Raw genomic sequence first — 18172 nt, 5'->3', positions numbered from 1 at the left:
TTTTTATTTCAAAATAAAACAATTTACGTGATTTTGGGAATATTATATTTTATTTCTGTACATCATACATATTTTTCTTTATTATTTGTTTTTTAAAACTAGCGAGACACCTGGATAAGAACCAAATATACAGAGAGGGAAAATAATGAAACAAAGAGGCGGGTGAAAGAGAGGAAGAAAGGGGAGAAACCAGAAAAAAATCAATAAATTACTTTAAAAAACAACAACATTCAAAATTGGACAATCGTTTATTGATTTTGGAATTTTTTTTTCTTATAAGAAGAATCGCTTGAAGCACATTACAGATTTAATAAGAAACTATTTTCTTTGCTGAAATTATTTCTCCATATCCATGATAGTAAACAGTTTAGCTTTTTTTGCAGGAATTAAAAAAGCTATTTTGTTAGAAGAAATCGAAAATGGTTGGTGTGGAATTGAAGAGGCAATAATGATCAATGTTTTTTTTTTTTCAAAATAAAAGAAAATTAAAAACAAAAAGAGTTGGCTCATCTTCGAAATTCGCCAATTTAGTATCTTCTAATGTTAAAGAGACTCTACCGGTTATTTGTCTCTACTGAAATTGTTCTTCCAAAGAATTTTTCTTCCAAGAAGGTACATTCAAAGTTTATAAAAAAAACAACGCTATAAGAAATCGTTTAAATAAAAAAAAAGTGGGGGGGGGCAGAATAATCATTGAAAGTAAACATTTCATGCCTGCCTCTTTTTCGTCTTCAAAACGAATCCACGTTTTAATATGAACATTTAGTTTCATCGAAATATCATCAAAAAAGTTTAAAATTAATTGTACTTCGTTATTCTTTTGGGTTTTTGTTTTTCAATATCAGCTGTTGTCCATCCAATTCATAAGATTTCTCTGATTGCATGGAAATCCTGCAAAATAAGATTTCAAACGAAATTAAAAAATTGTCAAAAAATGAAACGATTAGAAAAGTAAACTGGAAATCAATTTTAAGAAGACTGACACCGGTGACATGCTGTTATACAATGTGCTACCCTGCTCGGTGACATCGCCGACCCCATCGTTGTGTGCTGTGGTTTTCATTTTCTTCTTTTCTGTCGTATCGTCGTCTCTCATATTGGCGGCTGTCGATGGGATGCATACGGGTTCACAAGTATAAAATTAAAATAAAATACAAAAAACACAAACTCCGACAAATTCTATAAATATCAGTTGCACTCTGGGGCCGTGTGTGGGACACCATCGATATATATATATATATATATATATATATATATATATATATATATATATATATATATATATATATATATATATATATATTGTTATAACATTTTTCTTTACAGTTAATAAAACTTAAAATTTAAGGTAGGTTTTCTTTTCTTGTTATGCTTTCATCAGCGACACTTGGCTTAATTTCCTCGGCAACGCTCGGCTTACTCAGGCTGTTGACGTCATGTTCCGGGGAAAGCCGGGCGAACTCTGTTACGTCTGAATCACTCTCTGAGTGAGTGCCTCCTTCTTCCTTGTCGTGACGTCACCTTTGACACGGCTCACTCATTTGGATACAGCTGTCAAAGGCGCATTCGCGGTCTATTACAGTTTGTTAATTGGTGTCACTCATCTAGATCTCCTAAAGCTCTCTCGATTTGGTCTAAGCCACAATCTGCGTTCTACTGTGTCCAACTGGAACCTGTTCTCAACTATAACTGTCGTCAACCGTCACAAAACCAATACTGTCTCCAAATTGTTTCATTGCCACTCCTCAAAACAATAGTAAATTTATTCTAACCATAGTAACTATTTTTGTCCCAATCATCGCCACACCTTGACCAACAAATCTATCACATTTTGTGAACAACTTCCTATTCAGTGCCTTTCCACCAACCCTATTTTCTATAGCTTTGTTTTCCCGATAAACCGATTTCCATTTTGTCGTATTTCTTTTGCTTTTTCTCCCTTACTTCCTGAGGCGCTGATAGTATCACAATACCTCCGGCAAGTTATGACCCTTGGATCATCATCATCATCATTGGTTTTACACCCGTTTTACATATTTACATGTGTTGGAAGGCTTTTAGAAATTGACTCTTAAACTAATCTACCTCTGGCCATGTTTTCATTTATCCTTTTTTTTTTACACAGTGATCAACACTTATGAAGGCCCGGAAGCCACTCAGGGATAGGGGTTATTGCAAGTACATTACGTTAGTGTGATAATTTGATGAAGTGTTTACTTAAGGGGGCGGTTCATTAGGAATTTGTTAACATTGGACTTGAAGACATCCAAGTTGTAGTCCGGAGGGAAGCAGGCAGACGGAACAGAGTTCCACAGGCGTGCAGTTCTAAGAAAGAAGCTTTGTTCATGGAATCCGCATTTTGATTTAGGCACAGATATAGAGTGGGGGAAATTTTTCACAGTGGATTCAGCTAGACGGGTGTTTTTCGTGAAAGATTGGCGAGGGGGGACCAGAGATTAGAGTTCAGACGAGCACCTGCCATGGAAATAACGATAAAACAAGGATAGGCTCGCAACGTCTCTTCTGTGGGAGAGAGGTTGCAGGGTAGAGAAAAGGGCATCCCCCACTAAGCCACGAAGTCTATTTTGTACTCTGTCAAGGCAGGATAGGCTGTTTTTGGCAGCTCCTGCCCAGATATGGTAAGAGTATTCCATCCTTGGACGTACTTGGCTTTTATATAGATAGGGAATTACATCAGTAGTGAGATATCTTCTGGAGCGGTAGAAGGATCCCACCATCTTTCCAGCGACCTTGGCAACAGACTTGATGTACGTGTTCCATTTCAGATCAGGAGTAAAGGTCAAACCCAGAAGCTTGTCAAAACACGGGGCCTCACCCAGACGAGAGCCATCCATCACAATTGATGCCAGATGGGGATCAGAGCGTTGATGATGTAAGGATAGCAGTTTGGTTTTGGATGCATTAAAGGTAACCAGCCATATCTTCCCCCACTGAACCACGCGCTCGAGATCAGAGGAGAGAGAATCAGAGAACTTTGTCATTTACAGCCTTTGATGTGTTGCCGTAGATGGTCGTGTCATCAGCATAGATGTCAACGAATGATTTAAGTATGTGTTTAGGGAGGTCATTGATGTAGATCAGGAAGAGAGTTGGGCCGATGATTGAACCCTGAGGGACTCCAGCATTTATATTGCAGGCCTCCGATTTTTGACCATCTATCACTACTCTTATGAGCCTATCAGAGAGAAATGATTTAATGATTGAGAAAACATTTCCAGTAATACCGTAGCTGGAAACCTTGTGAAGTAGACCCTTATGCCATACCTTGTCGAAGGCCTTTGATATGGCAAGAGCAATTGCCCTAGAAAGGAAGCCTTTGTCAAGAGATTCACTAATCCTGTGGGATATAACCGTCAGCACATCTGCGGTAGATCTTGCAGAGCGGAAACCATATTGTGTGTCACTAAAAAGGTTATTCCTGCTGAGGTGGTTGACTATTTCTCTATTTAATATGGATTCCAGCAACTTACTCATAACACACAGGAGACTTATTGGTCTGTACTGAGAGGGAGATGACTTATCACCTGAATTCTTAAATACAGGGAAAACTTATGAGGTCTTCCAGAGAGTCGGAAAGCACTTCTCCTTAAGGCAGCGCTTAAATAGTTTCGTAAGTATGGGAGCAAGTTCTGGTTGAAGCTTTTTTAACACTATAATTGGGATGCCATCAGGGCCAGTTGCTTTACTGGAATCTAGGGTTTTTATTAGCTTGGCGACCTCATGCACGGATATTTGTATGTTACCTAGCTTGTTCTGTGTTATAGGAGGAAATATGGGGAGTTGATAGCCTTCGTCGCATAGGGTAGAATTAGCTGCAAAGTTCTTTGCAAATAGTTTTGCCTTGTCTGACGCTGACGAGATGACCTCTGGTCCATTGATAATGGTTGGGATAGAATGCACACTTCTGTTCAGGATCCTATTTGTTATTTGCCAGAACTGGTGGGAACCAAGCCGCTGATCAGCTACCTTGGATTTAACAGACTGAGCATATAGCTCTCTTGCATTTTTTATTACTCTTTTACAGTGGTTGCTGGCAGTCCTGAAAGCAGCTTTAGTCTCAGTGCATCTATTACGTTGGTAGCTATGAAAAACGTGATTTCTGTGCGCGATAGCAGCAGCACATTCTGGGGAGAACCATGGCTGGCTGTTAGGTTTTTGTTGGAATATTTTAGATGGTATGAATTGCTCTATGCCTACAATTTACCATTCCGTCAGATCTTATACTATAGAGGACACTTCCTTTTTAAACATGGAGTGCAGAGGTAAATCAGATATGAATGTACGGCAGCTATCCGAGTCAGCCATAGAGTATCGGTATACAGTACGGTTGAGGGGTACGTCTGGGGGCTTCTTACATTTCGTTTTTATCTTAACTGATACGACGGAGTGGTCGGAGGATCCTAGAGGAGAATGAACGGAACATGAATATAGCTCAGAGGAAGTTGAGAGAAAAAGATCTAGGAGGCTTGCATATTGACCGGGTGTATCGGGCACACGGGTGGGTTTGCGAACAATCTGAGTGAGGTCATAAGCAATGGCAAAATCATGACAAAACCTCCCCTCATCATCTGTCTTATTTGAATGGGTCAGCCATTCCACATTATGGACGTTGAAGTCACCACAGATGTGGATTTGAAGACAGTATGTGGTCTATTTTCTCAGATATGCTCTTAAAGATAGTAACTCCGCTGTTGTGGGGCCTATAGAGGGCAAATATAAATGCAGTGGTGTTAGCAAGTGCAACCCTGAAGCACATATAGGGTGAATTAGGATCTTCTCTAGAGATATCCCTGCCACACGGGAAGCCATCCTTAATGTAGGCACATATTCCATGCCCATGGCGATCTTGGGTGTCAGATTTAGCTGTTAAATTAGAGTATCCGTTAATTATGAACTCATCTAGGGAAGTGGTCGGCCCTATTCCAGTTTCACTTAGAAATAATATATCCGGTTTCGTCTCCTGTAATTGGGTTTCAACCTCTGGAAGGTTGGAACGTAGACCCCTGATGTTGGAGAAGGAGACCTGGTAGTAGAGGTCTATGTTGTAAGATGGGGTTCTAGGTTTAATCGAGTTTTTATTCTGGAGATATTTCATGTTGAGGTTTTGGGATGTGTGGAATAGGCTGGCATCCTTGGTTAGAGCAGTACAGAGAGGGAAAGTAAGAGAGAAAAAGACAGGAAATTTTTTTTGTAGCACACGAAAAGGTAAAGCCGTAACAGTTACCCACTAGTATGGCATCGAGAGGCCCCACCAGAGACTACTGCATGGTCCAGATCCACTCACCAAATGGCAATACAGTAGTCCCAGTACTTTGCGCCTGCTGATAGGACAGTCTCCTTAGTGGTTTATCCAAGGTTCGGGTCCCTGACTATCAGGCGGATAACGTCAGCCCAGACAAAACGTTTACCTCCAGCACCCTTACTAGTGACATGGCCACAAGGACAGACAGAGACAGAAAAATTTCCGACATCTCAGACTACTGGTCACCAAGTACTACCGACCTTTAAGCAGCTTTTTCTTCACCCTTTGTCAGAAAAATCACTCATTGAATGAGGACTGAATTACAAAATAGGAGAAGCGAGAGTTACTGGAGCTGCCGATAATACATCCACTGTATTACCCTTCTGACCCTTAAGTTCATACTTTCACTTCACACAATGTTTTTCTTGTGAACTTAATCTGCTTCCCAGATTTCATCTTCCTCTTAGGTCATCAGATATAAGTCTGTCTTAAACGCCCACATTACATATCATTCTTATATCATTTCTTTCATGCAACGCATGTCCTCAGCCCTCACTAGTCAGGATTTTCTTCCATACACATTCCTGATAGACATTTTGATCGACAGTACTAATTCTCTGCTAACTAGTTAGGAATGATGGAAGTCCTCTGAACTTACTATATCAACTCAATACCCTAAAAAACTGTCAAAGAGTAACTGAATTTTTAATCATAGGATGCCATATCATTTGCGCAATGAATGTTATATGTTGTTGTAGAAAACAGACTCAAAAATCACTTACCAATTTCTTTAGAAGTCGTTAGACACAATTTCCATCCATCATGTGGCACATGGAATTACCAGAACAACCGCGACAAGGTAATTCACAGTTTCGGCCATAATAATCGGGCTTACAAACTGAAACAACACAAAAAATTGATTGATTATAAATGAAAGAAATGCAAGCACTCCGAAAGGGTAAACATTCACAGACATTTCAATAATGAAACATTAAATAACTAGCTTGCAGGTCAAAGAGTAATACAGCCTGCTTGAAACTTTATGTATATGTTGTTGATAAAAATAAAAAGAAAATGAGTGTCGACTTCTTATTGAAAAGGTTCTATTTGTGGGCTGAATAAACTTTTGAAATATTGTTTTGTTTTGTTTTTCTAACGCGCTGATGAAGTCCAAGTTTGTGCAAATTATAATTTGATGAACAGTGATATTCTTATATGCTAACACTGGGGGGGGGGGGCTGAAGCAATTGTATGCAATTCTATAACCAAATAAAAATTCTATAACGAAACATTTTCCGAAAATGAGTAATTACTTGTGTTATCTATCCCTATTAACGTGATATCTTGAAAGAAAAATATTTATAACTCTAGTATTGCATTATTGGACTATATATATATATATATATATATATATATATATATATATATATATATATATATATATATATATATATATAAGCGAAGCCACTGTTTGTTTATAAACAAACTGAACGTTTGAGCACTGTGCGACGGCCAAATGCTAATTTAATAGGCATTTGAAGAGAAATATTTACTGGCACTGATTCTTGGTCTAGTGGTTAGAGCTGCCGACTGTCAACACGATGGTTGTAGGTTCGATCCATTGTTGGGAAAAGGTGTATGTCTAGCCGCACTGATGAGTTGTGATACAACGAAACAGAACTGTATGTGGATGACTATATATATATATACATATATATATATACATATATATATATATATATATATATATATATATATATATATATATATAGTCATATGAGAATAATGGAAATAATCTTCCGACTAAATAGAGAAATAAAAACAAACAAACCGAGTCATGTGTTCATCAACGTTTCGGAGGAAGTCTTAAAGTAAAGACGAAACGTTGATGATCACATATCATGGTTACTTCTATTTTCATTTCTCTCTGTATATATATATATATATATATATTTACGTGGATAAAAGTTATCCATGGACACTAGTGTTTCTAGCTATCAGCTGTCATCAGCATGGCTAAACTTTTTTGGCAAGGTTCGAACCCATGACTACACTATCCAGGGTATGACGTTTTACCACTGAGCCACGAAGCCTTGTTTTATGCAATTCATGTAGTTATAAATATGAGGATTAATATAGGTATTCATCTCTTATGATACGAATTAACCTGCTTATATTAGACCATATGGATTTACTTAAAAACTGAATTCGTTATTTAATCAACAGAAATAAATGTTTCTCGCTCCGTCATCCTGATGTTATCGTATTTTTTTTCATTTTTAGTTTGCATTAAACCTTCAAGCATCAGAACACTGTAACTTAGAACAGATTATCTCTACTAATATATCAAAGTTACTTTGTGCGTGTGTGAATTCCTTTCTTATAGGTTCCGAAACGGCTGAGCCTATCTTTTGCAAATTTTACATAAAGGTTATTTATATATCTGGCAGTGTTCTTTGATAAGATTTCTACAGAAATTCGTCCGATAAGTATCGAAACCCGAGAAAATCCGATCTTAAAAATAGCTTTTCTGTCTTATAGATAAGAAAAGAATTTTTACAAGAGAATATTTTACGTTACACCAGCCAAGAGAGATAATAAAATTTTCACAAACCGTTTCTCCTTAAACAAATAAAACAGATATATTATCATCGGCAGATATAGCTTAGTGATAGAGCATTCGATTACAGATCGCATGAATCCCCTGTTCAAGCCCTGGTGTACCTCTCCATTATATTTTATTGCTTTTTTTATTAATGAGTTCAATTTACGATAATAGAAGTGTCACATTTAAAATTGCCGCAAATTATTTCTTCGTTTGCATATTTTAGGCTAAATGTTAATCAGAAGTGACTTTTCCAGGGCATTTATCGTCAAGCCCAAATATCAGTTGACGTAATATTGTTAACATACACAGACGGAATTTGATAAACAACATTACCATTATTATTATTTATTATTATTTTTATTATTTTTTGCGAATTAGTCCACTGGCCAAATTAATTATTTCTCGTGATATATAATAATCAATAAAGGATTGATTTTGTAATAATAAATACGCAATCTGCATGAATTAAGATATTATGTTTTAGCAGGCTGTCAGCCAGTTATGTAATAATTGTAATCATTGCATCACGTGACATTTATATTGAATATTAGATCTTGTGTTAATTAAAACAGCGAAGTCATGATACATTCGGGACGAAAGAAAGGTTTTATAATAATAAACTAAAGGATAGATTAAGGCTGTAACGAGCAGGAACACTGAATCAGCATAAGCGCTTCCGGCACAACTAAGTTGCTCGAAAATCCACACAGATGATGTGTTTTTGTGGTCAAAGCTTTCGGTAGAACCAACTACACTTTTTGGTATTACTGTTAACCTTTGTCGGTGCAGGTGACTGCCACAAGACAGAGTATACAGTAAACCGCAGGTTTTTAAATCAAAGATATGCATGTCTTGACGAAAACTGGGGATGCATATCTCCCAGTGAATTAATGCACTACCAGATACCAACCTGGATATATATATATATATATATATATATATATATATATATATATATATATATATATATATATATATATATATATATATTCCATGAATTGTAAACTTTTTCATTTCAACAATTTTCACATGAAAATGTTTTTAAAGGTGTTTCCAATCGTTTATAGAACAAGGTGCATGCAAGAACATCTTCATTCCTTCATGCTGTTTAATCGGCACTTTATGTTGACTTATGTGTTCACTTAAATCACGCATATTTATTTGTTATTCAAAAATGTTTACTTGTTCGTGTACACAACAGTATAAATCCATCCACAAAAACCATGTGATCTGCAACACTTTGTTGGTTAACATAGAATTAAGTAAGAATTGTAAAAAACTGAAAAAAATAAAAGAAAAAGATTGATGCATACCTTCACAAATATAAGGCAGTGTATGCCTTACGGCACATGTGCTAACGAAATCACCCTTATCATAAACAGCATGAGTGTTTTGTATGAGTGGGTGCGATTTAGCCCAATGTACTTGGTTGTGTATAGCGTATGCTCTGTCGCAAAAGCTCCATGTGTATTTTTCCGTGATGTTTTTTATGGCTCCAGTCCATATTTCTCCAGAATCTAAACAGAGATTAATAAAAACCGATTATCATAGTTATATAATATAATAACAATACAAAAACGACTGAAAATAAATACACGTATCAATTGTTATTATAAAACTCTTTGGACCTTCCTTGCTTTCATCTTGTCTTCGAAGACTAAGCGATTTCATCATCTTTTAAAAAGGGGATAACATGTATATATATATATATATATATATATATATATATATATATATATATATATATATACAGAGAGAGAGAGAGAGAGAGTCAGAGAGAGAGACAGATAGATAGATAGCAGTGAGAATGCGTGTGTGAGAACACTTCTCAACCTATATACTCAACGAATTTTTAACTTACAAACTGTGAATTTGGTATATAGAGAATTCAGACACGTGTTGTGTAGCGGGGGTACATATTTATGACAACATATATAACGGGGACTCAAGATGACAATGACATTTATATAGATTACACACACAGTTCATATTTATAACACATAGGAGATGCGAATTCATTATTGAAGGAGGGCAATGTGTAATACAGTTCTTTTGCATCGGAGGGGAGAATCATTAATGGGATGGAAGAGGCGGACACCTAATACTTTTAGAGGTTTATACACAAGTTCGTTTAAGGTGATAGACAAAACACATTTACCTTTCAGTTGTAATGACGACGACGAGACAAGTTTATGAATATATGATGATTCTTTATTCATACCAGCCGGATGATTGAGGATTGTCAGGAATTCAAGCATTTACGACTACATGGTCTCCTCTTTCCCCCTTCTCCTGAAAGGGGCATCAGCTCTCAGTGTGGCTAACTCGAGCTCTCTCTGGCTGTCTTTCACTGTCTGTCTGACTGACTATCTAATTTCGAACAATATATCGGGAATCTCCTCTTTTGATTACGTCAGAGGCTTGCTTCCTCACGTGAAATTTATTCACGTAGATTTTACCTATGTATGTCCAAACACACTTTTGGCAAACAAAAAATTCCAAATTTTTATTGTTCAATAACTAACCTATTTGTTAATCATTATTTCTAAAACTCGTATTGTTCATTCTTTTAACCGACATATTTAATATCCAGTTATTTCTAAAAGAACGAACGATCGACTGCATTTATAAATCAAATATCTCTGACATAAATAATATTTCCATATGTATTGTTTCTTTAAACTTTTCTTGCTGGGTTCGATTCAAATCTTTCTAAATCTCATTTTGAAACTTATCTAGTTTGCTTTTTTACTTCATAACACACGTTAAAAACTTGTTAATATGTTTCATTCGGAAAAAAGTTTGCTAAGAGAGAAAAATTAAAGAATTGGTGCGTGAGAGGCAAACGGATTTTTATCTGTTTTCAACTGTTTCACGATGAGAATAATAGTCCAAACAATTCATGTAATACAAAAATAATAATCAAGTCACATTTTAAAAATATATAAACATCATATTTGCAGATGCAAAGATTAGGAAATACTTACTAAAACCGTATCTATTTCGTATGAAGGCATGTTCCTCGTCGCTTTGACTCCAAAGAAGATGGCCGTTTAGTCGACAACATGTCCATGCAGCATCGTCGTAATTCTTTGGAGTTTTGAATAAATAATAACATGTGTTGCCATAACTATCCAATTGATCTTGTCCATGATCTACGCAAGTTGCTGTAAAACAAAACAAGAAAATGATATATCTTCATCTCTACCTCTACTCTTATAAAGAAAAAGTCACTTTGTGTTTGTGTGTGTTTGTGCGTGTGTGAGAGAGAGAGAGTTTCTTTTTCATAAGTTTCTTAACACCTGAGCCTATCTTTTACAAATTTCACACAAAGATAATTTATATGTCAGGCGGTGTTGTATATGTTTTGTACAGAAATTCATCCGATAAGTATCGAAAATCGAAAAAAAATGTCGATCTTAAAAGTAGCCTTACTTCTGTTATAGATAAAAATAAAGAAATTTTACGTTACACCGGCCGATGTAACGTAAAATAATGCCCTGTAAAAAAAATCTTCTTTTTTTTTATCTATGACAGATAAAAGAATATGGTTAAGATCATCAAGCTCAAATATCAGCAGACGTGATATTGTAAACTAACACAGACGGAATTCGATGAGCGACATTATTAGTATTACTTTTTTTTTTTTTTTTAATTAGTCCACCGGGCAAATTATTCCTCGTAATATATAATAATCAATAAAAAGAGAATTTATACTATAATAATAATACGCAATCTGCATAAATTAAAATGCCATGTGTAAGCGTATTGTACGACCGGGCAACGCCAGGTGGCCAGCTAGTGGCAAATAAACAGCAGAAAATATGGTCAACTCGTAACTCGTCAACTTCACAAGCATTTTAGATAGGTCTCTAATTATCGCCACACTTTTTTTCCTGGGGAGTAACCACTTATCAAAACCCAAAGTCCATCCGAGAATAAGGGTCAATTAGTGTACAGTGGCCTATGAGACAAAAGCGTAATAATCAGTAGCGGTGGAGACTGGCTAGAATTTTATTATTTAAGGGGATAGCTCTATAAGAACTTGTTTACATTGGACTTGAAGATAACCATATTGTAGTCAGTTCCAAAAGTCCCGACGAACTACAAGAACTTATACCCTCTCGATGTAAATACTCCCGACAAACCTGACAAGTAGCCAAATCCCACCCCTTTACAGTAGATATCCCTAGGTTTAAGAAAGCCTTTTACTCCAATAGTTTCTTCATCAGAACTGCTAGACTTTGGAACTCCCTTCCGGGATTCTGCTTTCCCAACTGTACTGACATGCAGAAGTTCAAGTGTAATGTGAACAGACATCTTGCTGCTCATTTTCCTTCATAATATTCCGGTAAATTATGTGCGCAATAGTAGCCCCCTACTTCAAAGTGGAACTGTGCCTTGTTTGGGGTGAAATAGAAAAAAAAGGAATCGCAGGAGCACTGGTCTGGTAGAAGAACTGGTCTTAAATGGAATTGGAAGAGAATACTGAGATTAAAAAATAAATGTTAATGATAAAAAAAACAGGCGAAACCTTAAAGAAGAAACTCGAATACAGAAACCAACAAATGTAAACAACAAACACTAACCGTCCACATGGAATTAAACATAAACGTGAACGTGAATGTACCAATACATAAACCATCTTTCAAATATAGAATTTGAGAAAATAAACATAACAAATATAAATCTTTCACATTTGTTGAATTCTAATTTGAGATAAATTAGGGTAAACAAATTTAAACATTCAACAATTTTTTTTTTAATATTTACCGATTTCACATCTGTATCCTTTTCGCCCAGGTCGGCATGGCAACGTACAGTGACCAGTTACCGTGTCACATTTCATATTGGTGCAAGATGTGCACCTTTCACTGCAACGCGGTCCATAAAAACCATCACTACACGCTGGAAAATATTTTATTTAAAATAACACTTGTTTTAAAAGGGATAATAATATTTATGGTCTAAATAGAATACGGTGAAAAAGATTAATGTTTCGACATTTTACCTACAAACATTTATTTTATATACCAATAATTATTGGACAATGGAAAATTATTAAAATTTATTCATAATTCGCACGCAAATTTCTGGCCGAAAACCGATCACGTAGATTTTCCCAAATCTCAGTACCCTGTATATCAAATTTCGAGTCCGTAGACTAAAAATTGACAGAGTTATTGCGTAGGGAAATGCACACACACATACACACACACAAACACACACACACACGTTCAAGATAGATAGATAGATAGATAGATAGATAGATAGATAGATAGATAGATAGATAGATAGATAGATTTTATAACATTTTTGGATTTTTTTTAAACGGACTAAATGACTAAAACTGATTAAATGATTACCGAAAAATTTCAAACATTACCAAATTCGTTAATCTTGAGGATTCGCCTTCCTTAGGAATCTTTTACTTCGGTTGACTGTTGAACTGCCATCGACAGCAAGGAGGGAGGAGATAGGGTAAAGGAAATGTGTAAGCGTACTCCGATATAATTCCGTATTCCCTTCGCATATTTTTAAGGGTAGCCATTTTTTAGGACGGCCATAAATAAATGATTTTTACTATTGTTAGACTCTCACTTGGTGGAGAGGGTATCACATTCTTCTTTTTATGGGCGATTACATTTACATGTTTATATCTGTTCTTTTATTTTTTGTATGTGTGTGTGGGGGGGAGGGGTATCGACGTTACCCGCCATGAAAATAGTTATAATCCTTAGTATAGTAGGCGTGTTCAAAACGGAACTTTATGTCGACCCGGGCAACGCCAGGTATCCATGCTAGCATTTTATAAGGACAATCCCATCTAAATAAAAATTGCTCAATATACAAGATAGAGCAAAGAAATCAAAATTTCCGTAATTCAATAAATTTTAAATTTATGGCATAAAATGGTTAAATTTTGAATCAAAAGATAGTTATTATTCTATGTAAGACAAAGAATACGTTTGATTTATTTATTTATCCTTTTCATGAACTTCCCTTACTTTTTGATATTAAAAGATTAAAAAAAATTGTAATTGTGATTTTCTATGTCTAATTGGCTTTAGCAAATAAGGTGTAAACCTTTATAATTATTTGCTAATATTTTCTCCCCTGAAGAGATGGTAGATATCGAAATCTTATAGGATAAGGAGTTATAATATATCAAACCTATTCTCTGTCATACATAAAATAATATCTTTTGATTTGAAATTTAACCATTTCATGTCATAAATTTTAAATTTATTGAATTACAAAAATTTTGATTTTATATATTTATATATATATACATATATATAAGGCGTTTTATATATATATATATATATATATATATTTATATAAAATTATATAAAAAATTTCAGTCGAAATTAGGTTTTAAAATTAAAATAATTCAAATTTTAAAGTTAACGAAATCATCATCATCCGAGAAATAAACGGGGACGGGGTATTTAGCAAAACGAGAGTTAAACGTGAACTCGTGATGTATATATATTCTCCACTTCCGGTTATTACATAGATGAGTATTGGCTGAAGAGAGCTTGATATGGATATCTAAAACGGTCCTTATTATCGGGCTTGAAACCGACGGTACCAATGACTTATCTCATCTAACAACTTTCTGTACACAAAATACAAAATATAAATACGCTCTTATTTTTCGGGTTTTCCTTTTAATTGAGCATTCTGCTGGATTTCTTTTTCCAAAAAAAACTATTTACACTCGTTGTTTTGGCGATGCGGTATAATGGATTGGAATTTGGGAGATTATGGGTCATAGAGGGTATACTGTTTTATTAGTTATAAAGATAAAGAAATAATTCACCCATATCCACTCTGCACTTACCTATATAACCTATATATGATCTATATGACCTATATGACCTATATAACTAATATGACCTATATAACCTATATGACCAATATAACCAATATGAAATAAAAATGAAATAGAACTAACTATAAATACACCCAAGTCTCAATAAAGAAAAGAACGGCAACAACAACAACGATGAGGAAAACTATTGTTCGAGATAGACGAGTGTTTTTCGTGAAAACTTGGCATGGGGGAGACCATAGATTGAAACTCAGATGAGAACTTACCATGAAAATAAAGATAGAGCAGAATCTGGTTCTGCTTTTTTTTTTCAAAGGAATCACAACTTATCAAGGCCAAGAGGCCACTCGATGCTTTTTTTATAGAGATAAAATGATTTGCGTACGATACAAACCCCCTTAACCGAATGTGTTTTATGTCGCAATATTTTGGGCCAAATGTCAGGATATGCCCCCAGAAAAATTGAGCGATTCTGTTTCTAACCATGTGGAACGACTATCGTATGATAAAGCGCCCTCCAGACGCCTATCACAGCCATTTTTCATCGCTGATAAAAGTGCATTAAGAAGGTGGTAACTATGTAGAAAAATAATTTCTTGGGCACAAAAGCTCGATTTAATGATACAAGTTCCATCTTTTTAGTTCTTCAACTTTTTGCTTTTGAAATGTTATAGAACAGATATTTTTTCTGTTACATCATAACAAAATAAAGTTTTAAAAAAAAACTGATTCACTCACATTGTTTGCAAAAGTGTCCTTTCCATCCTGGAGCACAACCACTCGGGCAAAATCCTGTGACTTTGTCACATGGTGTATTTCCTAAGCAATGTCCACACACGAAGTTACAGTTGGGGCCATAAAAACCATCTTCACAAACACGTTCTATATTTATTTAAATAAAGAAATGTCAGAATTAAATGAAAATATGTATTCAACATAAATTGTGTCTAAGAGAAAAATCAACCTTCCCACGGGTTATTGTAACACTTATCAAAGTATGTTTGCAGGTTGGTCAGTCATCTTTCTGGGAATAATGTTTTATATTTATTCTGATGGCTATTCGTGAATAGCCAACTGGTTGCTTTCGGTGATAAGTAAGAGAAGCCGTTGTTTTCTTTCAATAAAATCGCACGAAATCTAAGCAAACAATCGATATACAATAGCACACAAAAACATCTAAGATTCACATACAAAATCTCTACAAAGTTATACAAAATCTCTACAAAACTCAAATCGCCATTAAACAAGTATACACGTTTATTTTAGTTCACAAAACTTTCATTGTAATTTCAAGAAATTGTGCCTTTTTTCCGATGCCAAAAACGAGTCCTTTTATCACCTTTTTATTTTAAAACAACATCTTCTACTGCTGGTAGTAATAAACAGATAATAAATATTTATTTATTTACTTTAAACTACCAGTAAAACATAAATATACAGATCATCTTCTACAAGTGTGTTTTTACGTGTGAGAAAATATGTGCACATTTAACATGAATTTAAGATAATTGTGAAAAAATAACAATTTTACAGAAAATTATTTAGTGATTCGTAAAGAATTAGAATCGGTAATTGTATTGGAATCGGGAAAATTTTTTGAATCGTCCCATCACTAGTTAGTTTTCTAATTCAGAGTTATTAAAGTACTTTATTTTCATTAATTCTCTACTAGCTAATTTTTTTTTTCACACAAATATCCTATCATTTTACGGAATAATCTTTTATTTTAATAGATAGAGTATAATTTACATAATAATCGTCTATTCAGCAAAGTAATATGCATTTAGAAGCTATTTCTTATATAATATAATATAAATGTGGAATTTTCCCAGGGACAATAGAAATGATTGCCAATTTTGTTTCAATGGTAATTATTTCCAATTAAAGATATTTTTATAGAATTAAGACATTTAACTTACTCTGAGTCAATTATTATTTTTTAAATAAACCATGACACACGTACGTACCTTAAAGGTACTAATAAATCGGTCCTGGATATTACTTAAACTATATCCGTTGATGAGGCCCCAGCTTGCGGATTTTGAGGAGTGTGGAGCCACCCTTTAATTGCAATTGCTCCCAGGTCCACTCTAACCTGGAGTGGTAGTACCTGTTTGGATCCCAACTATGGGTTAAATAAAAATATATTCTATTAAAAACTTTTTCTTCAAAATCACTGGATTCGGCATTAAATAACCTGAAAAGGGTTGATATGCCGTAAAACGAAAACAACCAGCCAACCAACTAATAAATCATTAAATATTTCACTACAATGTTTTCATTAGAATTTTAGTACAGGATAAAAAGATTTCACTAAGAAAATCGACATAAAAACACGTAATGTACAGCCCAAAAGCGATATTTATTTAATTTTTTTTTTATTTTTTTTTATTTATTTATTTATTTTTTTTTTTTTTAATTTATTTATTTATTATTTATTTATTTTTTTATTTATTTATTTTGTTTTTATTTATTTATTTATTTATTTTTTTATTTATTTATTTATTTATTTATTTTTACATTGCGTCTTCGGTGATTTGAGGAATCTTATTTGTTAAAAAGGAGGGTAAAAGGTGATAACTAGGGCTATGACAACAGCATATTCTTATCATTGTTTTAACTCTCGTGTATATATCCAACACAGTTTGACACAGTTAATCAACCGAGAACCAGATCACTCTATACAAAAGCATATATCAACGAATACATACCTGAGAAATGAAAATAATATGCTGTTGTCATAGGCCCAGTGATAACATACTACGAACATTAAATTAGGGTATCTATATACTGATGATTTAATATTCATAGTATGTTATTGCCTTCTATCCTCTTTTTTAATAATTAGGATCTCCCGATCGAATAATTTATAATCTGGTAACCGTGACACAAGTACGTACGTTAAAGGTACTACGTTATAAAGATTCTAGTTATGAGACGCTTTTTATTTTTATACCTTTTTCTTATTTTCGTTTTATTTTAATGAAATTAAAATACATTGTCACAAAAATGGCAAAAGTCTACAATAATCATAAAACTTATAAACATTACACGTTTGTAATCATTTTTATAGAATCCGTTTCCGTTGTGGTGTGGTCATCGTTTATCGGTTTTTCAACTTTGTCTGATGATCTTTTTTGCCGTCATCTGCTTTTGTTATGTATGCGCTGCAGCCGGTTATTTAAAATGCGTTTGTCCCTCTATATAATTGTTAACATCTACTTTTGTTGCCGATCCAAGATATATATACACACTGAGAACGAGTAAAATACAACACAGTTGATCTATAAAAATATATTATTTGTATTTCACACCGACAAATCAGCTTTTGCTTATAAGTTATTGATGATTTTTTGACATTTCTGAAGGCGGTTAAAGTGCGTGCGTGGTTGGGTCGAATGTTGGCGGTGAATAAATGTAATAGCCTCGCTTTTCTCTGATCGACTGTTGACTTTTCTCTTTG

The 18172-nt window shown here is 34.4% G+C and overlaps 1 protein-coding gene across 15 annotated transcripts in view; it reads right to left on the bottom strand.

Moving 5' to 3' along the window:
* Nucleotides 1-229: 229 nt before the first annotated feature.
* The window catches only part of LOC145278112 (uncharacterized), a 274399-nt gene continuing 256456 nt past the window's right edge, over nt 230-18172 (bottom strand). For all 15 annotated transcript variants that reach the window (XM_080130385.1, XM_080130390.1, XM_080130398.1 and 12 more), the window contains 6 exons: nt 15448-15591; nt 12645-12779; nt 10859-11038; nt 9185-9388; nt 6046-6161; nt 230-891 (listed from right to left, as the gene is read on the bottom strand). In XM_080130385.1, the coding sequence (XP_079986511.1) occupies nt 6064-6161; nt 9185-9388; nt 10859-11038; nt 12645-12779; nt 15448-15591 (761 nt within the window). In that variant the 3' untranslated portion in view covers nt 230-891; nt 6046-6063. The remainder of the gene's footprint in view (nt 892-6045; nt 6162-9184; nt 9389-10858; nt 11039-12644; nt 12780-15447; nt 15592-18172) is intronic.

Source organism: Euprymna scolopes, chromosome 6, assembly GCF_053919585.1.
Source record: "Euprymna scolopes isolate OS-2025 chromosome 6, ASM5391958v1, whole genome shotgun sequence".
Taxonomy (NCBI): domain Eukaryota; kingdom Metazoa; phylum Mollusca; class Cephalopoda; order Sepiida; family Sepiolidae; genus Euprymna; species Euprymna scolopes.
The sequence above is the reverse complement of the archived record's forward strand: the minus strand, read 5'-3'. Positions and strand labels throughout refer to the sequence as shown.